The following is a 21,491-nucleotide window of genomic DNA, read 5'->3' as shown; positions in this document are numbered from 1 at the left end:
GTTACTTTTCAAAGAAATGTAAAAAGAAAAAAAAGATGACTCTGCGTTCCAAAGGATCTGATTATTAGCCTATTAATAATAATCAATAATCCATCAATGCTTTTCAGAAACAACATCATTCGTGAATAAGGAGATAATCTACCGTGTTCTTTAACACGATACTGAATGAACTAACATTATTATAAAGACACAACCATGAGGAGAAAGATGCAATGATGAAACACAGATACGTTAGATTGGAACAGGATTATTGTAACGTTTAACCCATTCTGAACGGGCACCCGTTTTGGTGTCTGCGTCATGTTATGCTTTAGCTATTTAAAAATAGCAGATCTACAAGCTCATATCGCGCCACCGAGTGGCGCGATATGAGCTTGTAGATCTGCTATTTTTTGAAAAATCGAAGAGCGACTGACATTTTTATAGAATCTGATCTCAGGTCAGAATGGGTTAATCAGACCAGTGTGTGTCCCAGTGGAAAACCTTGTATGAATCTGATCTCAGGTCAGAATGGGTTAAGCATTATGCTGTACTACAGGCCTCTATCCTCCTGGTGGCAGTGTTGTATTAGTTTTAGTCATAAAAGTCTTTTGAATAGTTTTCATTTAGTTTTAGTCACATTTTAGTCACCTGGAATGTCTTAGTGTTAGGCTAGTTTTAGTCGACTAAATGTCACGCAGTTTTAGTCGACTAAAATGTATTCTGTCGGGCCTTGATGCCGTCGAAATGACAGATTTTACACTTGCTGAAAATAGCCGATCTACAAGCCCACAACGCGTCGCGCTTGTAGATCGACTATTTTCAGCATGCAACCAAGTGTAAATTCACTTATACTGGATCTCTTGTCCACTAGTCCATTTTAGTCTAGTTTTTATTTCTTGACGAAATTGTCAGTATATTTAGTCTTAGTTTTAGTCACCGTAGCTTAGTTTTCATTTAGTTTTTGTCAGTGAAAAAAGGTAGTCGACGAACATTTTTTCGTCTTAGTTTTAGTCGACGAAAACAACACTGCCTGGTGGCGAGGAGGTCTCTATATCCTTGTGGTGGGGAGGTCTCTCTATCCTTGCGGTGGGGAGGTCTCTCTATCCTTGTGGCGGGGAGGTCTCTATCCGATGTAGATGCGGTGGAAGTCGTTGGCTCCGAAGGCGGCGTTGCATTTGGGGCACTTCCTCTGGCGCGTGTCGTAACGCGTCTTCACGCACTCGAAGCAGAAGACGTGGAAACACTTGGTGAGCACGGCGTCTTTCACCCGCGAGTTACAGCAGGGACAGGTGAGACGGGCCTGGGGAGGGAGCGCACGCACACACGCACACACACACACAAGGACGCACGCACACACACACACACACACACACACACACACACGGACACACGCACGCACACACACACACACACACACACACACACACACACACGGACACACACACACACGGACACACGCACGCACACACACACACACACACACACACACACACACACACACACGGACACACGCACGCACACACACACACACACACACACACACACACAAGGACGCACGCACGCACACACACACACGGACGCATGCACACGGACACACACACACACACACACACACACACACACACACACGGACACACGCACGCACACACACACACACACACACACACACACACACACACACACACGGACACACGCACGCACACACACACACACACACACACACACACACACACACACACACACGGACACACGCACGCACACACACACACAAGGACGCACGCACGCACACACACACACGGACGCATGCACACGGACACACACACACACACACACACACACACACAAGGACGCACGCACACGGACACACACACACACACACACACAAGGGCGCACGCACGCACACACACACACGGACGCATGCACACGGACACACACACACACACACACGGACGCACACGGACACAAACGCACGCACACAAACACACACGGACGCACGCACACACACACACGAACACACGCACGCACACGGGCACACACGCACACACACACACACACACACACACACACGCACACACACACACGATTAGAGACCAGACAATGCCAGATTCTTGGCCCATGTTTTGTGGAAGGTATTCAATAAAAAGAGCCAGACTGTCCAACCACAATAATAATAACTGAGGGGTTCCCGGTTCGATCCCTGTGGGCTCCCTTAGAGTTAGGGGTTCCCGGTTCGATCCCTGTGGGCTCCCCCAGAGTTAGGGGTTCCCGGTTCGATCCCTGTGGGCTCCCCCAGAGTTAGGGGTTCCCGGTTCGATCCCTGTGGGCTCCCCCAGAGTTAGAGGTTCCCGGTTCGATCCCTGTGGGCTCCCCCAGAGTTAGAGGTTCCCGGTTCGATCCCTGTGGGCTCCCTTAGAGTTAGAGGTTCCCGGTTCGATCCCTGTGGGCTCCCTTAGAGTTAGTGTCTAAGGCCCTTTCCCAATCACCCCCTTCCCCACGGCCCTTAGCCCTTCCCCTTGCTGACGCGCGTTCACGTGAGGAGGAAGGGTTTTCTCAATCCTCTTTGGAGCGAGGGGTTAGGGCGAGAATCCGAAGTGACATCGCTACGTGACTTAAAACGGAGCGACATCACAGAGGGCTGAAAGGCGGACGAGGTAAGAAGCCTTTTTTGTCCTTTATTATGGAAAAAATATGATAATAACCAATATTATTTTAATGTATTAACAATCTGCATCGCCTAAAATATTGCAATCTCTAGCAAAGGTTATAACGTTACCTCACGTGAACTAACGATATGATACGGCGTTGCATTCATACAACGTTACCCATTCATTTGGCGCCGCATCGGCTAGCTTATTAGCAGGCATCAGTCTGACCCCCCAGACCACGATATGTCAACATTCTGCAGTTTTGGAGCTCTTAAAAGCCGTGAAATAGCCTACTGTACCTACATAACGCAGTCACTGCATAACGTTGGCTACTCGCTGCAGTGATAGCTGTGGTTTTATCATGACCAATGTTAAGCTAATCCCCACAAGTTGCAAAACTTACATAACTAATTAGCAATGGTGTTGTTTTTTTTCACCAGGCAAACCAGCTATGGAACAGACTGCAAGCTGCTGTGCAGACTGTACATTGGATGGAGATGAATCACGATGGCATTTTCATTGATAGAAAATTACTCTGTTTTTAATATTAAAAACAATGAACACAGTGACCACAGCCCCTTCTTTCTATACTGTAAATTGTTTTTCCTTTTTCTAACCCTGTATATATATCTGTACCCATGCTATACAAACTGTTAATACAATAATCAATGAATCAGGTACAACTGTTGAGCAGGTGTCAGAATGAGCTATATCTAGCTGAATTACATTCTGCATGGTGGGCTATTCTGTGTGTGTGTGTGTGTGTGTGTGTGTGTGTGTGTGTGTGTGTGTGTGTGCGTGCGTGTGTGTGTGTGTGAGAATGGGTGAATGTAATGCACAATCTATGTAAAGGTGTGTGAATGTGTGTGTGAACAGGTTTGAAGAGGACCCAGGTAGATAGGGTTAGGTGTGAATGTGTGTGTGTGTGTGAACAGGTTTGATGAGGACCCAGGTAGATATAGGGTTAGGGGTAAAGGTGTGTGTGAACAGGTTTGAAGAGGACCCAGGTAGATAGGGTTAGGGGTAAAGGTGTGTGAATGTGTGTGTGAACAGGTTTGAAGAGGACCCAGGTAGATAGGGTTAGGGGTAAAGGTGTGTGAATGTGTGTGTGTGTGTGTGTGTGTGTGTGTGTGTGTGTGTGTGAACAGGTTTGATGAGGACCCAGGTAGCGCAAAAAGCATGGAATACGGATGTAATGTTAAACTTTCCGACAAACTTCGGTAAACCCCCCGATTGTACCTGTTTTTACATTACCGTATATGTTTTTACATTACCGTATATTAACTGTATATGTTTTTACATTACCGTATATTAACTGTATATGCTGCTAAACCTGAGGCATGGAACAAGCTCCCTCTGTACCTTCGACAGGCAGCCTCTGTAGTTTAATAACACTGTACCTTCGACAGGCAGCCTCTGTAGTTTAATAACACTGTATCTTCGTCAGGCAGCCTCTGTAGTTTAATAACACTGTACCTTCGACAGGCAGCCTCTGTAGTTTAATAACACTGTACCTTCGACAGGCAGCCTCTGTAGTTTAATAACACTGTACCTTCGACAGGCAGCCTCTGTAGTTTAATAACACTGTACCTTCGACAGGCAGCCTCTGTAGTTTAATAACACTGTACCTTCGTCAGGCAGCCTCTGTAGTTTAATAACACTGTACCTTCGTCAGGCAGCCTCTGTAGTTTAATAACACTGTACCTTCGTCAGGCAGCCTCTGTAGTTTAATAACACTGTACCTTCGTCAGGCAGCCTCTGTAGTTTAATAACACTGTACCTTCGACAGGCAGCCTCTGTAGTTTAATAACACTGTACCTTCGTCAGGCAGCCTCTGTAGTTTAATAACACTGTACCTTCGTCAGGCAGCCTCTGTAGTTTAATAACACTGTACCTTCGACAGGCAGCCTCTGTAGACATTTTTAAAGCTCAGCTCAAGACCCACTTCTACAACATTGCTTTTAAGTGATCTTATATTTTTTGTTATTCATGTCCTCACTGTATTGCATTACTGCTTGTTTTTTAATGTCGTTTCCTTGCTTTTCTTTTATTCTCCATTGTTCTGTAAAGCACTTTGAGCTGAATTTGATGTCATGAAAGGTGCTATACAAATAAAGTTTTATTATTATTATTATTATTATTAATTGAACTCACCTTGTACTCGTTAATTTCCTCGTTAAGGATCTCGTCTCCGTTGCTGATCTTCTCGGCTGGTTTCTTTGCTTTCTCGATCTTCCTCCTGAGCTTAGAGATGTCCTCCTGATGATAAATAAGGGTCCAGACACACCCATTAATGAGAATAGATATTCCATTGTATCCCCATTATAACTAATAGGGGCTAATATTGGGGGCGGCCATATTGGACTTTCGCAAAAGAAATTTAACCGAGGTGTCCATATAGGTTGTGATCCTACGATATTATTTCTGGTGGACAACTTTGTATGTTATGACAAATGGGTATAGGCCTCACTCACACCTAGGCCTGACTCACGCCTTCACAACAGAATGTTGTATAGCTGATGCATGAGACTTGTTGACTGATGCAAGCTCGCAATTCATTTCCAATGGGAGTCACATGGTTTGACACAGCATTTTTGTTGCATGTGACTTTTCCGTTGGAAATGCATTGGGGCCAGATGTAAACAAACCCTTTGTGACACAGTGAAGCCTTAACCCAGGGTTCCCCAATTAATTTTCCTCAAGGGCCAAATTTTGACTAGCGTACCAGGCTGGGGGCCGAGTCTGCACGCGCGAGGTCGAGGTCTTGCCCTGAAAATTCATTTTCAGGGCAAGACCCCATTTGAAAAGGATGCCCAGTTTGACATGCATAGGCTACTGACCCCCATTTAATGCCATTTATATCTGGGACCCTTAACAAAAAAAAAAAAAAAAGTGTTTTTTTTTTTTTTTTGGAAATTCTTTCATGGGCCACAAGGGGGCGCTCTGTGGGCCGCAAATGGCGGGGAACCCTGCCTTAACCCATTCTGACCTGAGATCAGATTAAAAAAATGTCAGTCGTTCCTACAAGCTCGTATCGCGCCACTCGGTGGCGCGATATGAGCTTGTAGATCTGCTATTTTTCAATAGCTAAAGCATAACATGATGCCAACACCAAAATGGGTGCCCGGTCAGAATGGGTTAAGGCCTGACTCACACCTTTAGATGTGAAGGTGTGAGTGGAGCCCTAACCCATTTTGGGGCGGGAACCCCTTTTGGTGTTAGCATCATGTTATGCTTTAGCTATTGAAAAACAGCAGACCTACAAGCTCATAGCGAGCTTGTAGGTCTGCTATTTTTGAAAAATCGAACTGAAGCGACTGACATAGAAGACATTTTTAGAATCTGATTTCAGGTCAGAATGGGTTAAAACGTGACGTCAGGACTTTGGTACAGAAATCACCGTCTGTCCGCTGTCTCTGTCTGTGTGCGTGTGCGTGTGCGTGTGTGTGTGTGTGTGTGTGCGTGTGTGTGTGTGCGTGTGTGCGTGTGTGTGTGTACCTGTGCACGGCGAGCGTTGAAGCTCTCCTTCTCCCTAGAGATGCTGTTCTCCATCACCTCCTCTCTCACCACACGGAGGCGCTGTTGCACCTGATCCAGCTGAGATCTGACGTCCTCTGACAGGACGCACGACTCCTGAGTCTGACAGACAGACAGACAGACAGACAGACAGACAGACAGGTAAGCAGACAGACAGACAGACAGACAGACAGACAGGTAAGCAGACAGACAGGTAAGCAGACAGACAGACAGACAGACAGACAGACAGACAGACAGACAGGTAAGCAGATAGACAGACAGACCTTTTGGTGTTTTACACATAGCAGATCTACAAGCTCATAGCGAGTCCAGCTGACTCCATTCACTGACATGTATTCATTAGTGTTAGTTATGACTCCATTCACTGACATGTATTTTTTGATGAATTGAACATGGTGGACCCTCTTGTAAACAAGTGTAATGCTTAATTGGCTCGTCCACTCACAGCTAACAGTCTCTGTATTGAGTTTGTGCTTGAAATGTACTGTAAATTCTGCTAAAACTGTTAATAAATATTTCAATCAATCAGTTGATGGAACTTCCGGTGTGATGAAGGTGTCATGGCGGCGCGCAGCAACAGTCACGTGACCATGAACACTTCCTTGGGCCCGGGTCCTCAGGGGTCAGAGGTCATCAGAGGTCACTGACCTTGCGTTTGTTCATGTCCAGGGCCTGGGTCCTGAGCGCCAGCTCTCTCTCTGCGGTGTTGATGGTTCCCTGTAGGAGGCGCTCTTTCTCCTCCAGCTTCCTCACCACCTGCAGCTGGGCGTCCACCTACAGGCCCAAATATGGTCATTATCAGTGTTGTTTTTGGCAGCAATTTCTTTTATTTTAGTTTTAGTCATAGTCTTTTTGAATAGTTTTCCTTTAGTTTTAGTCACATTTTAGTCACCAGGAATGTCTTAGTGTTATAGTCTAGTTTTAGTCGACTAAATGTCATACGATTTTAGTCGACTAAATCTACTGTTGATTTAGTTGACTAAAATGAGTTTTGGCGGGCCTTGATGCTGTCCTAATGACTGATTTTACACTTGCTGAAAATAGCTATATATAGCTATTTTCAGCATGCAACCAAGTGTAAAATGACTTATACTGGATTTCTTGTCCACTAGTCCCTTCCTAACATTTTAGTCTAGTTTTTATCTGTTGACGAAATTGTCAGTAGTCTTAGTCATCATGGCTTAGTTTTCATTCAGTTTGCGTTTAGTTTTCGTCAGGGAAAAAAGGTAGTCGACGAACATTTTTCGTCTTAGTTTTAGTCGACGAAAACAACACTGGTCATTACAACGGCTGACAGGAAGGAAGGAACGCCCAAACAAGGTCATTGTTACATCCTCCTGACGCGTCGCGCGCTTCAGGAGGATGTAAGGGCTGCAACTAACCATTATGTTCAGGAGGATAGACTATGTAGTCTGTGTGATCTAAAGCAAATCGAAAATGAAATGCATTTAGTTTTTTACTGTCCATTCTACAACTCCATTAGGGAGAGACTTTTTAATAAGATAGACCCAAACCATGAATGTTTATGGCTGGAGGACTTCGAGAGACTGAAGTGCCTGTTTCAAAAGTACACCTTTTCATTTGCCTCATTCCTTGAGAAGGCCTGGTCAATGAGGAGGAAGGCCATTTACATGTAAAATGGCCTTGTTATGATTGTTTTCGTTTTATTTTATTTTCTTTGTTTGTTTGTTCTAATAATTTACAAATATGTATGAACAGGAAGTGTCAGTTGTATTCAATGTATTCTGTGAAATGTGTCATATAATCCCATATGGGATGGGCCAAAGTGGCATGACACGAAAATAAAAAAATCATTCATTCATTCATTCACACCCGACATCATCATATTTACAGTTAATATGTGTGTGTGTGTGTGTGTGTGTGTGTGTGTTAGGTTGCGCACAGGTGGTGAAAAACAACCGTTCTGTTTTCGTGCTCAGACGCACTCAGACACCCAGCTATCCACACACACAGAGCTCTGTAAGGGAGGGGTTGCACCACTCCACACACACACAGAGCTCTGTAAGGGAGGGGTTGCACCACTCCACACACACACAGAGCTCTGTAAGGGAGGGGTTGCACCACTCCACACACACACAGAGCTCTGTAAGGGAGGGGTTGCACCACTCCACACACACACCAGTGTTGTTTTTGTCGACTAAAACTAAGACGAAAAATGTTCGTCGACTACCTATTTTCACTGACTAAAACTAAATGGAAACTAAATGAAAACTAAGCTACGATGACTAAAACTAAGACTAAATATACTGACAATTTCCTCGACAAATAAAAACTAGACTAAAATGTTAGGAAGGGACTAGTGGACAAGAAATCCAGCATAAGTCATTTTACACTTGGTTGCATGCTGAAAATAGCTGATCTACAAGCTCACAACGCGTCGCGTTGCGACGCGTTGTGAGCTTGTAGATCGGCTATTTTCAGCAAGTGTAAAAACACTCATTACGACGGCATCAAGACCCGCCAAAATACATTTTAGTCGACTAAATCAACTGTAGATTTAGTCGACTAAAATCTTATGACATTTAGTCGACTAAAACTAGACTAACAATAAGACATTCCAGGTGACTAAAATGTGACTAAAACTAAATGAAGTTTCAGTCCAAAGACTATATGACTAAACTAAAATAGAAATTTGCTGCCAAAAACAACACGGCAACACACACAGAGCTCTGTAAGGGAGGGGCTGCACCACTCAACACACACACAGTTTTCTGAAAACTCCATGTTTCTATATCAGTGGTTCTCAACCCATTTCATGTCAAGGGCCCCCAGAATTATTTTTAATTGGCCGCCGACCCCCATCTGAAAATATGTTGTTCCAGGGACCCCCATCTGAAAATATGTTGTTCCAGGGACCCCCATCTGAAAATATGTTGTTCCAGGGACCCCCATCTGAAAATATGTTGTTCCAGGGACCCCCCATCTGAAAATATGTTGTTCCAGGGACCCCCATCTGAAAATATGTTGTTCCAGGGACCCCCATCTGAAAATATGTTGTTCCAGGGACCCCCCATCTGAAAATATGTTGTTCCAGGGACCCCCATCTGAAAATATGTTGTTCCAGGGACCCCCATCTGAAAATATGTTGTTCCAGGGACCCCCATCTGAAAATATGTTGTTCCAGGGACCCCCATCTGAAAATATGTTGTTCCAGGGACCCCCCATCTGAAAATATGTTGTTCCAGGGACCCCCCCATCTGAAAATATGTTGTTCCAGGAACCCCCATCTGAAAATATGTTGTTCCAGGGACCCCCATCTGAAAATATGTTGTTCCAGGGACCCCCATCTGAAAATATGTTGTTCCAGGGACCCCCATCTGAAAATATGTTGTTCCAGGGACCCCCCCATCTGAAAATATGTTGTTCCAGGGACCCCCATCTGAAAATATGTTGTTCCAGGGACCCCCATCTGAAAATATGTTGTTCCAGGGCCCCATCTGAAAATATGTTGTTCCAGGGACCCCCATCTGAAAATATGTTGTTCCAGGGACCCCCATCTGAAAATATGTTGTTCCAGGGACCCCCATCTGAAAATATGTTGTTCCAGGGACCCCCCATCTGAAAATATGTTGTTCCAGGGACCCCCCCATCTGAAAATATGTTGTTCCAGGAACCCCCATCTGAAAATATGTTGTTCCAGGGACCCCCATCTGAAAATATGTTGTTCCAGGGACCCCCATCTGAAAATATGTTGTTCCAGGGACCCCCATCTGAAAATATGTTGTTCCAGGGACCCCCCCATCTGAAAATATGTTGTTCCAGGGACCCCCATCTGAAAATATGTTGTTCCAGGGACCCCCATCTGAAAATATGTTGTTCCAGGGCCCCATCTGAAAATATGTTGTTCCAGGGACCCCCATCTGAAAATATGTTGTTCCAGGGACCCCCATCTGAAAATATGTTGTTCCAGGGACCCCCATCTGAAAATATGTTGTTCCAGGGACCCCCATCTGAAAATATGTTGTTCCAGGGACCCCCATCTGAAAATATGTTGTTCCAGGGACCCCCCATCTGAAAATATGTTGTTCCAGGGACCCCCCCATCTGAAAATATGTTGTTCCAGGAACCCCCATCTGAAAATATGTTGTTCCAGGGACCCCCCATCTGAAAATATGTTGTTCCAGGGACCCCCATCTGAAAATATGTTGTTCCAGGGACCCCCATCTGAAAATATGTTGTTCCAGGGACCCCCATCTGAAAATATGTTGTTCCAGGGACCCCCATCTGAAAATATGTTGTTCCAGGGACCCCCCATCTGAAAATATGTTGTTCCAGGGACCCCCCCATCTGAAAATATGTTGTTCCAGGAACCCCCATCTGAAAATATGTTGTTCCAGGGACCCCCATCTGAAAATATGTTGTTCCAGGGACCCCCATCTGAAAATATGTTGTTCCAGGGACCCCCATCTGAAAATATGTTGTTCCAGGGACCCCCCCCATCTGAAAATATGTTGTTCCAGGGACCCCCATCTGAAAATATGTTGTTCCAGGGACCCCCATCTGAAAATATGTTGTTCCAGGGACCCCCATCTGAAAATATGTTGTTCCAGGGACCCCCATCTGAAAATATGTTGTTCCAGGGACCCCCATCTGAAAATATGTTGTTCCAGGGACCCCCATCTGAAAATATGTTGTTCCAGGGACCCCCCATCTGAAAATATGTTGTTCCAGGGACCCCCCCATCTGAAAATATGTTGTTCCAGGAACCCCCATCTGAAAATATGTTGTTCCAGGGACCCCCATCTGAAAATATGTTGTTCCAGGGACCCCCATCTGAAAATATGTTGTTCCAGGGACCCCCATCTGAAAATATGTTGTTCCAGGGACCCCCCCCATCTGAAAATATGTTGTTCCAGGGACCCCCATCTGAAAATATGTTGTTCCAGGGACCCCCATCTGAAAATATGTTGTTCCAGGGACCCCCATCTGAAAATATGTTGTTCCAGGGACCCCCATCTGAAAATATGTTGTTCCAGGGACCCCCATCTGAAAATATGTTGTTCCAGGGACCCCCCCCATCTGAAAATATGTTGTTCCAGGGACCCCCATCTGAAAATATGTTGTTCCAGGGACCCCGTGGAAGTAAATGTGACCAAATTTGACTGAGAGACTGCCATTGGATTTTTTAGTTTTTTGTCATATGAAAGCAGGGAATCATAGCTTCAAATATTAAGTACGGTAACCCCAAAAGGGGTTCCCGTACTGAATGGATTAAGTACTCTTTCCGCAGCGGAAGGTCTAATGATGAGAAGTTAATTTTAAATGTTAAAAGCTCCTTATTTTATCCCTTTTTTTAAATCCAATTTCATTTAATCGTCATGCCTTCAATTACCACAATAATAATAATAGCCTGAAACGATTTTGAAAAAAATATCAAATTACAAAATGTTCCTAATTTTGCTCCTTAGGAATAAAACATTAATTTGTTCTATTCAAACACTATTCTAATTATGATCTACCGTTCATCGTTCTGAAATAAAAATGTTGACCGTGTACAGCTGACTGCATTTCTGTCCATTTCTATCTCTGTCTCTATCTATCTTTATTGTAAAATCAATGTCAATTTAACTCTGAGAGTCCATTTGGTTCCATTTGTGCACTTTCTGTTACAGACCCTCAACCGCAAGCTCACTGTGTGTGTGTGTGTGTGTGTGTGTGTGTGTGTGTGTGTGTGTGTGTGTGTACACGTGCGTGTGTGCGCACATGCAGAGATGAAAGCTGATAGTGGTTGTGACACACTCCAGTCCTCCTTCTCTATGAACACACACACACACACACACACACACACACACACACACACACACACACACACACACACACACACACACACACACACACACACACACACACACACACGAAATCTCTCAGTTAGAGAAGAGAATCTCTGAGTTGAAACAGCTCTCTCACACCGAAGACCACCTACACCTCCTCCAGAACTCCAAATCCATCAGCACAGAGTGGAGACCCACCAAGAACTGGACAACTGTCAATGTCCATCAGTCTTCACATGTGGACACATTGAGGACAGCTGTGTCTCAGCTGGAGAAGACATTCACCCAAGAGATGAAGAAGCTGTGTGATGCTGAGCTGAGGAGGATCCAGCAATATGAGGTGGATGTAACTCTGGACCCCCTTGAAATGTACTGTAATTCTGCAAACTGTTAATAAATATTTCAATCAAAAATGGATTTCCGACATTCAAGTCTGGACGGGCAACCCATAAATGGAGATTCCTGTGTCTGTGTGTAACCTGTATCCCCATATATGGAGATTCCATCTCATAGATTTCCCTAAGAAATCAGTTTGTTGACGTTGGGTTGCTATGGCTACCTATCATTACCCATCAGTGTACTTATAGGAGGCCAGCGTGACATCACGGAAGGAACTCCTTATTTGGGCATGGCTGACACGGAACTCTGTGTATGGGGTGGGGGGGTGGCTTGTGGTCACAGTGACGTCACAGTGACATCACAGTGATGTCACAGCGCCTGGTATAAAAGCAGAGCGTTCTCTCTCTTACGAAGGAACTTATTCACTTTGGAGCTTTTGTTCTCAGCGGTGTAGAAATGGCGTCCGCCGGCGTTCTGTCTGAAGAGCTGCACTTCCTGTGTTCCATCTGTATGGATGTGTTCACTGATCCAATCAGCACTCTGTGTGGACACAGCTACTGCAAAGCCTGTGTTTCTGAGATGGTTCATCAGTTCAGGAGCAACAAGTTGAAAGAAGAATATGAAGCAAAGACACAGGATGAAGTTCAGCAGATGATCCAGGAGAGACGACTGAAGATTCAGGAGGTCAAACGCTCAGTAGAGCTCAGCAGGAAAGATGCAGATACAGTCATAGCCGTCAGTGTGCAGGTCTTCACCGCTCTGATCAGCTGTGTTCAGAGAAGCCAGGCTGAGCTCATTGGTGTGGTTGAAGAGAAGCAGAAAACAACAGAGAAACAGGCTGAAGGCTTCATTGAAGATCTGCAACAGGAAGTCACTCAGTTAGAGAAGAGAAGCTCTGAGCTGAACCAGATCTCACACACTGAGGACCACCTCCACCTCCTCCAGAACTCCAAATCCATCAACACAGAGTGGAGACCCACCAAGGACTGGACAAAGGTCAATGTCCATCAGTCTTCACATGTGGACACATTGAGGACAGCTGTGTCTCAACTGGAGAAGACATTCACCCAAGAGATGAAGAAGCTGTGTGATGCTGAGCTGAGGAGGATCCAGCAATATGAGGTGGATGTAACTCTGGACCCTGATACAGCACATCCTGGCCTCATCCTGTCTGAGGATGGAAAACAAGTGAGTCATGGAGACGTAAGGAAGAATCTCCCAAACAACACAGAGAGATTCTCTAGATATGCCGTTGTCTTAGGAAAACAAGGATTCTCCTCAGGAAGGTGTTACTACGAGGTTCAGGTTAGAGGGAAGACTGGGTGGGCTTTAGGAGTGGTCAGAGAGTCCATCGACAGGAAGGGAGACATCACACTGAGTCCCAACAATGGTTTCTGGACTATAGTGTTGATGAATGGAAATGAGTACATGGCTGCTGCTGACCCTGCTTTCGTCCTCCCTGTTAGAGAGGAGCTCCAGACAGTGGGAGTGTTTGTGGACTATGAGGAGGGTCTGGTCTTCTTTTATGACGTGGAGACCAGAGTTCACCTCTACTCTTTCACTGGCTGCTCCTTCACTGATAAACTCTTTCCATTCTTCAGTCCATGTGATAATAATGGTGGTAGAAACTCTGCTCCTCTGATCATCAATCAATCAATCAATAAATCTTTATTTATAAAGCACGTATAAAAACAACCAAAGTTGACCAAAGTGCTTCACAACAAAAGACAACAATAAACAAATTAAAATACTATACTGTACAGTGCCTAAAAAGGTCAAAATCAGTTCACATTAACCCATTCTGACCTGAGATCAGATTCACACGAGGTTTCCACTGGACACACACTGGTCTGATTAACCCATTCTGACCTGAGATCAGATTAAAAAAATGTCATAGCGCGCCACTCGGTGGCGCGCTATGAGCTTGTAGATCTGCTATTTTTCAATAGCTAAGGCATAACATGAAGCCAACACCAAAATGGGTGCCCGTTCAGAATGGGTTAAAGATGTTAATTGATTGAGCAGCTCTAATATGGGGGGGGGGGAGGTTGTTCCAGAACTTAGGGGGCTGCCACCGCTAAAGCGCGGTCACCTCTTGTTCTGAGGGTGCGTGATGTTGGCACGCTCAGCAACGACTGGTCCGCAGACCTCAGAGCTCTGGTGGGGTTGTATTGGTGTATGAGTTCGGCCATATATGGGGGGGGCAGGCCGTTGAGGGATTTAAAGGTGAATAAAATAATCTTGAAATCGATTCTCTGTTTTATGGGGAGCCAATGGAGTGAGATTAAGACTGGTGTGATGTGGTCATATTCTTTGGTACCGGTGAGGAGGCGGGCAGCAGCATTTTGTACCAATTGGAGTCGTCTGAGAGAGGATTGTGGGATACCATGATGAAGGGCGTTACAGTAGAGAGGATTGTGGGATACCATGATGAAGGGCGTTACAGTAGAGAGGATTGGGGGATACCATGATGAAGGGCGTTACGGTAGTCTAGTCTAGAGGAGATGAATGAGTGGATGACTGTTTCCAATTGTTTGGGGGGAAGGTAGGGTTTGATCTTGGCAAGTAGACGTAGATGGTAGAGACTAGTTTTAACAACCGAGCTGATCCGTTTGTCGAAGTTGAAGTGGTTGTCGAATATAACGCAGAGATTTCTTGCACTGGTATGGATGTTAGATGTAAGGGGGCCGAGGTTGTGACAGAGGGGATGGGGTGTTGTCCAAAGATGATGATTTCAGTTTTGTTGTCATTAAGGTGAAGAAAGTTTGCGTCCATCCAGATTTGAATGTCCTCTAAACAGTTGGTTAAGGGGTTAAGTGAGTTATTGCTGGCGGATGTGAGTGGCACGTCGTCAAATCTCCTGTCTCCATGAAATAGATACAGGATCTCCTCACTGGTCAACAAAATCACCTTGAAGACCTTAACAGGAGCCCTCGTACAAGGTTTCTTTGACTATGCATCCACCTCCTGGTACCACAGCACCTCAAAGGCCCTTAAAACAAGGCTCCAGACTTCCCAAAACAAAGTAGGTCAAGCTCCTACTTGGCCTCACCCCCCGAACCCACCTCACCCCTGCCCACTTTGACAGGCTGGGATGGCTTAGGGTCAGCGACAGAGTACAGCATCTTGCAATGGGTCTGGTCCACAAGATTCAATACACCACCAAGATACCCATGTACCTGTCTAAATACTTACTTAATGTAAACGAAGTCCACACCCACAACACCAGAGGGAGTGCAACAAACCATGTACAACCCAGATTCGGCACAAACAAGGGACTAAATTATTTTCGCTCCTATGCCACCAAAATGTGGAACGCCCTACCAACAGTCATTAAGACATGTGAATCCCTTGACTCCTTCAAAACTGCCCTCAAAGGGAACCTACGGATGGCTGCAATTTGAAACTGGCCTCTGTAAAAATCTGAATCCCCCCCCCCCCCCCCCCCCCCCCTTTCCCCTCACTGTATATGTATCTTTACCCTTTTTGCTTCCTATATGATGAATTCCTGTTCTGTTCTTTAACTACATAGAAGTGTCTATTCGTACGTCTCTAAATGTTTTGATGAATTGAACATGGTGGACCCTGTTGTAAACAAGTGTAATGCTTAATTGGGTCGTCCACTCACAGTTAACAGTCTTTGTATTGAGTTTGTGCTTGAAATGTACTGTAATTCTGCAAACTGTTAATAAATATTTCAATCAATCAAAAATGGATTTCCGACATTCAAGTCTGGACGGGCAACCCATATATGGAGATTCCTATGTCTGTGTGTGACCTGTATCCATATATGGAGATTCCTGTGTCTGTGTGTGACCTGTATCCATATATGGAGATTCCTGTGTCTGTGTGTAACCTGTATCCATATATGGAGATTCCTGTGTCTGTGTGTAACCTGTATGCCCATATATGGAGATTCCATCTCATAGATTTCCCTAAGAAATCAGTTTGTTGACGTTGGGTTGCTATGGCTACCTATCATTACCGATCAGTGTACTTATAGGAGGCCAGCGTGACATCACGGAAGGAACTCCTTATTTGGGCATGGCTGACACGGAACTCTGTGTATGGGGTGGGGGGGTGGCCTGTGGTCACAGTGACATCACAGTGACATCACAGTGATGTCACAGCGCCTGGTATAAAAGCAGAGCGTTCTCTCTCTTACGAAGGAACTTATTCACTTTGGAGCTTTTGTTCTCAGCGGTGTAGAAATGGCGTCCGCCGGCGTTCTGTCTGAAGAGCTGCACTTCCTGTGTTCCATCTGTATGGATGTGTTCACTGATCCAATCAGCACTCTGTGTGGACACAGCTACTGCAAAGCCTGTGTTTCTGAGATGGTTCATCAGTTCAGGAGCAACAAGTTGAAAGAAGAATATGAAGCAAAGACACAGGATGAAGTTCAGCAGATGATCCAGGAGAGACGACTGAAGATTCAGGAGGTCAAACGCTCAGTAGAGCTCAGCAGGAAAGATGCAGATGCAGTCATAGCCGTCAGTGTGCAGGTCTTCACTGATCTGATCAGCTGTGTTCAGAGAAGCCAGGCTGAGCTCATTGGTGTGGTTGAAGAGAAGCAGAAAACAACAGAGAAACAGGCTGAAGGCTTCATTGAAGATCTGCAACAGGAAGTCACTCAGTTACAGAAGAGAATCTCTGAGCTGAAACAGATCTCACACACTGAGGACCACCTCCTCCAGAACTCCAAATCCATCAATACAGAGTGGAGACCCACCAAGAACTGGACAACTGTCAATGTCCATCAGTCTTCACATGTGGACACATTGAGGACAGCTGTGTCTCAGCTGGAGAAGACATTCACCCAAAGAGATGAAGAAGCTGTGTGATGCTGAGCTGAGGAGGATCCAGCAATATGAGGTGGATGCAACTCTGGACCCTGATACAGCACATCCTGGCCTCATCCTGTCTGAGGATGGGAAACAAGTGAGTCATGGAGACGTAAGGAAGAATCTCCCTGACAACACAGAGAGATTCTCTAGATATGCCGTTGTCTTAGGAAAACAAGGATTCTCCTCAGGAAGGTTGTACTACGAGGTTCAGGTTGGAGGGAAGACTGGGTGGGCTTTAGGAGTGGTCAGAGAGTCCATCGACAGGAAGGGAGACATCACACTGAGTCCCAACAATGGTTTCTGGACTATAGTGTTGATGAATGGAAATGAGTACATGGCTGCTGCTGACCCTGCTTTCGTCCTCCCTGTAAGAGAGGAGCTCCAGACAGTGGGAGTGTTTGTGGACTATGAGGAGGGTCTGGTCTTCTTTTATGACGTGGAGACAGAGTTCACCTCTACTCTTTCACTGGCTGCTCCTTCACTGAGAAACTCTTTCCATTCTTCAGTCCATGTGATAATAATGGTGGTAGAAACTCTGCTCCTCTGATCATCAATCAATCAATCAATAAATCTTTATTTATAAAGCACGTATAAAAACAACCAAAGTTGACCAAAGGTGCTTCACAACAAAAGACAACAATAAACAAATTAAATACTATACTGTACAGTGCCTAGAAAGGTTAAAATCAGTTCACATTAAGCTCGTATCGCGCCACTCGGTGGCGCGATATGAGCTTGTAGATCTGCTATTTTTAAATAGCTAAAGCATAACATGATGCCGACAACCAAAATGGGTTCCCGTTCAGAATGGGTTAAAGATGTTAATTGAATGAGCAGCTCTAATATGGGGGGGGGGAGGTTGTTCCAGAGCTTAGGGGGCTGCCACCGCTAAAGCGCGGTCACCTCTTGTTCTGAGGGTGCGTGATGTTGGCACGCTCAGCAACGACTGGTCCGCAGACCTCAGAGCTCTGGTGGGGTTGTATTGGTGTATGAGTTCGGCCATATATGGGGGGGGGGGGGGGGCAGGCCGTTGAGGGATTTAAAGGTGAATAAAATAATCTTGAAATCGATTCTCTGTTTTATGGGGAGCCAATGGAGTGAGATTAAGACTGGTGTGATGTGGTCATATTCTTTGGTACCGGTGAGGAGGCGGGCAGCAGCATTTTGTACCAATTGGAGTCGTCTGAGAGAGGATTGTGGGATACCATGATGAAGGGCGTTACAGTAGAGAGGATTGTGGGATACCATGATGAAGGGCGTTACAGTAGAGAGGATTGGGGGATACCATGATGAAGGGCGTTACGGTAGTCTAGTCTAGAGGAGATGAATGAGTGGATGACTGTTTCCAATTGTTTGGGGGGAAGGTAGGGTTTGATCTTGGCAAGTAGACGTAGATGGTAGAGACTAGTTTTAACAACCGAGCTGATCCGTTTGTCGAAGTTGAAGTGGTTGTCGAATATAACGCAGAGATTTCTTGCACTGGTATGGATGTTAGATGTAAGGGGGCCGAGGTTGTGACAGAGGGGATGGGGTGTTGTCCAAAGATGATGATTTCAGTTTTGTTGTCATTAAGGTGAAGAAAGTTTGCGTCCATCCAGATTTGAATGTCCTCTAAACAGTTGGTTAAGGGGTTAAGTGAGTTATTGCTGGCGGATGTGAGTGGCACGTCGTCAAATCTCCTGTCTCCATGAAATAGATACAGGATCTCCTCACTGGTCAACAAAATCACCTTGAAGACCTTAACAGGAGCCCTCGTACAAGGTTTCTTTGACTATGCATCCACCTCCTGGTACCACAGCACCTCAAAGGCCCTTAAAACAAGGCTCCAGACTTCCCAAAACAAAGTAGGTCAAGCTCCTACTTGGCCTCACCCCCCGAACCCACCTCACCCCTGCCCACTTTGACAGGCTGGGATGGCTTAGGGTCAGCGACAGAGTACAGCATCTTGCAATGGGTCTGGTCCACAAGATTCAATACACCACCAAGATACCCATGTACCTGTCTAAATACTTACTTAATGTAAACGAAGTCCACACCCACAACACCAGAGGGAGTGCAACAAACCATGTACAACCCAGATTCGGCACAAACAAGGGACTAAATTATTTTCGCTCCTATGCCACCAAAATGTGGAACGCCCTACCAACAGTCATTAAGACATGTGAATCCCTTGACTCCTTCAAAACTGCCCTCAAAGGGAACCTACGGATGGCTGCAATTTGAAACTGGCCTCTGTAAAAATCTGAATCCCCCCCCCCCCCCCCCCCCCCCCCCTTTCCCCTCACTGTATATGTATCTTTACCCTTTTTGCTTCCTATATGATGAATTCCTGTTCTGTTCTTTAACTACATAGAAGTGTCTATTCGTACGTCTCTAAATGTTTTGATGAATTGAACATGGTGGACCCTGTTGTAAACAAGTGTAATGCTTAATTGGGTCGTCCACTCACAGTTAACAGTCTTTGTATTGAGTTTGTGCTTGAAATGTACTGTAATTCTGCAAACTGTTAATAAATATTTCAATCAATCAATCAATCAAAAATGGATTTCCGACATTCAAGTCTGGACGGGCAACCAATATATGGAGATTCCTGTGTCTGTGTGTGACCTGTATCCATATATGGAGATTCCTGTGTCTGTGTGTAACCTGTATCCATATATGGAGATTCCGGTGTCTGTGTGTAACCTGTATGCCCATATATGGAGATTCCATCTCATAGATTTCCCTAAGAAATCAGTTTGTTGACGTTGGGTTGCTACTACCCCGTTATATTTGTTTCCTTGTAAAACGTGTGTGTGTGTGTGTGTGTGTGTGTGTGTGTGTGTAATGACCTGTGTCTTCAGGGTCAGTAGTGTGTGTGTGTGTGTGTGTGTGTGTGTGTGTGTCTTCAGGGTCAGTAGTGTGTGTGTGTGTGTGTGTGTGTGTGTGTGTGTGTGTGTGAATTTTATCCTTGCAATTAACCACTGGCTCAAATGGATGCACCAGTGCGCACCTGAAGGAACGCCGATGATGTGCAAATTGCGTCACATCAAGAGATGCTATGCTCTCCCGTACTGAGGAGTTTCTGCTGTGGTCCAGGTTGGAGGCTAAACAAACCAAATGTGCTGCGTTCTATGAAAGGCGCAGCGGTGGTAATCGGTGGTATAAATCTAAAACCGACAAGCCCCCATCCTTTTCACTAATGCAAAAACCCATCAGAGTGTATTCAAGACATGAAACTTATCAATACCTGGGGCATAAATTTAATGTTGCAGGCGACTGGGAAGAGCAAGTCAGAGAACTGTATGATGACTACTCTGTCAGACTGGACTTGATCGACTCCTCCCCCCTCCCTATCCGAATGAAATTGCAGGCAATCAGAGAATTGGCACTCGCCAAAATTCAACATCTATTCTCGAACATCCATTTGCCACAGAACACCCTTACAGAACTGAATAACAAGGCAGTGCGCTTGGTATGGGGCTGGTTCTGTCTCAATACTCACTCCACCCGTGCCATACTGTTTCAACCCATCAGATATGGTGGTCTGGGTGTACGGAATATTGAATGGGTTTACACCGCCACCAGAACCAGTCAATTTACAATTTTACAATTTAGGCATTTAGCAGACGCTCTTAATCCAGAGCGACTTACATTTAGGCAAGAACAAAAGCATGGGAATACATCACATAAAAGCATTTATCATGAAACATGCGTAAGATAAGAAGGTAACAGTGGAATATCTATATGATGAAACTATACATACACTATACATAATAAACTATACATATTCACTACTATGCTATACATATGTACTATGGCGTGCTATGACTATATACAATACAATTATAGTGCTGTCTACATAACATGCTATAAGTCTGTGTCAAATGCTATCTAAGCCAACAGAAATGCTATGTAAGGGGTTAGGGTAAGTGCTATGGGCCATGATGGAGTCTGAAAAGGTGGGTTTTCAGGCTACGGCGGAAGATTGGGAGTGATGCTGCAGTTCTGACTGCAATGGGAAGTGCATTCCACAGTTTTGGAGCCAGAAGGGAGAAGAGTTTGGGACGTGTGGAGCGTTGTCCCGGCGTTTTTAGTGAGGGTACTTCCAGTTTCCCTGCGTTGGCTGATCTGAGTGCGCGGGAGGGTTTGTAGGGTTCAATCATACTTGTAAGATATGGGGGAGCCATACCTTTGGTTGCTTTGAATGCCAGCATCAGAGTTTTGTATTCTGTGCGGGCAGCGACCGGGAGCCAGTGGAGGGAGCGGAGCAGGGGGGAGACATGTGAGAATTTTGGCTGGTTGAAGACCAAGCGAGCTGCTGCATTTTGGATCAGCTGGAGAGGCTTAAGTGCACATGCTGGTAGGCCAGT

General features: G+C 45.3%; 2 protein-coding genes and 1 pseudogene across 3 annotated transcripts in view; 2 read left to right on the top strand and 1 right to left on the bottom strand.

The window, feature by feature from the left end:
- Positions 1–841: 841 nt before the first annotated feature.
- The window catches only part of rnf20 (ring finger protein 20, E3 ubiquitin protein ligase), an 80,307-nt gene continuing 59,657 nt past the window's right edge, over positions 842–21,491 (bottom strand). The window contains exons 20-23 of the mRNA XM_083786106.1: positions 6,813–6,938; positions 6,126–6,266; positions 4,782–4,886; positions 842–1,282 (exon numbers count right to left, since the gene is read on the bottom strand). Of these exons, the coding sequence (XP_083642232.1) occupies positions 1,106–1,282; positions 4,782–4,886; positions 6,126–6,266; positions 6,813–6,938 (549 nt within the window). The 3' untranslated portion in view covers positions 842–1,105. The remainder of the gene's footprint in view (positions 1,283–4,781; positions 4,887–6,125; positions 6,267–6,812; positions 6,939–21,491) is intronic.
- LOC310873323 (E3 ubiquitin-protein ligase TRIM21-like) lies at positions 12,752–13,984 on the top strand (the record flags this gene model as incomplete). Its single annotated transcript, XM_083785672.1, has 1 exon — positions 12,752–13,984. One exon carries the CDS (start codon positions 12,752–12,754, stop codon positions 13,982–13,984), a length of 1,233 nt encoding a protein of 410 aa, XP_083641798.1.
- Positions 16,507–17,733, top strand: LOC310873322 (E3 ubiquitin-protein ligase TRIM21-like; annotated as a pseudogene). Its single transcript has one exon. The product of its transcript is annotated as an E3 ubiquitin-protein ligase TRIM21-like (transcript).

The sequence above is a fragment of the Protomyctophum parallelum genome (genome assembly GCF_964188405.1).
Source record: "Protomyctophum parallelum genome assembly, chromosome: 16".
Classification (NCBI taxonomy): domain Eukaryota; kingdom Metazoa; phylum Chordata; class Actinopteri; order Myctophiformes; family Myctophidae; genus Protomyctophum; species Protomyctophum parallelum.
Note: the sequence above shows the minus strand (reverse complement) of the source record. Positions and strands in the feature narration are given on the sequence as shown.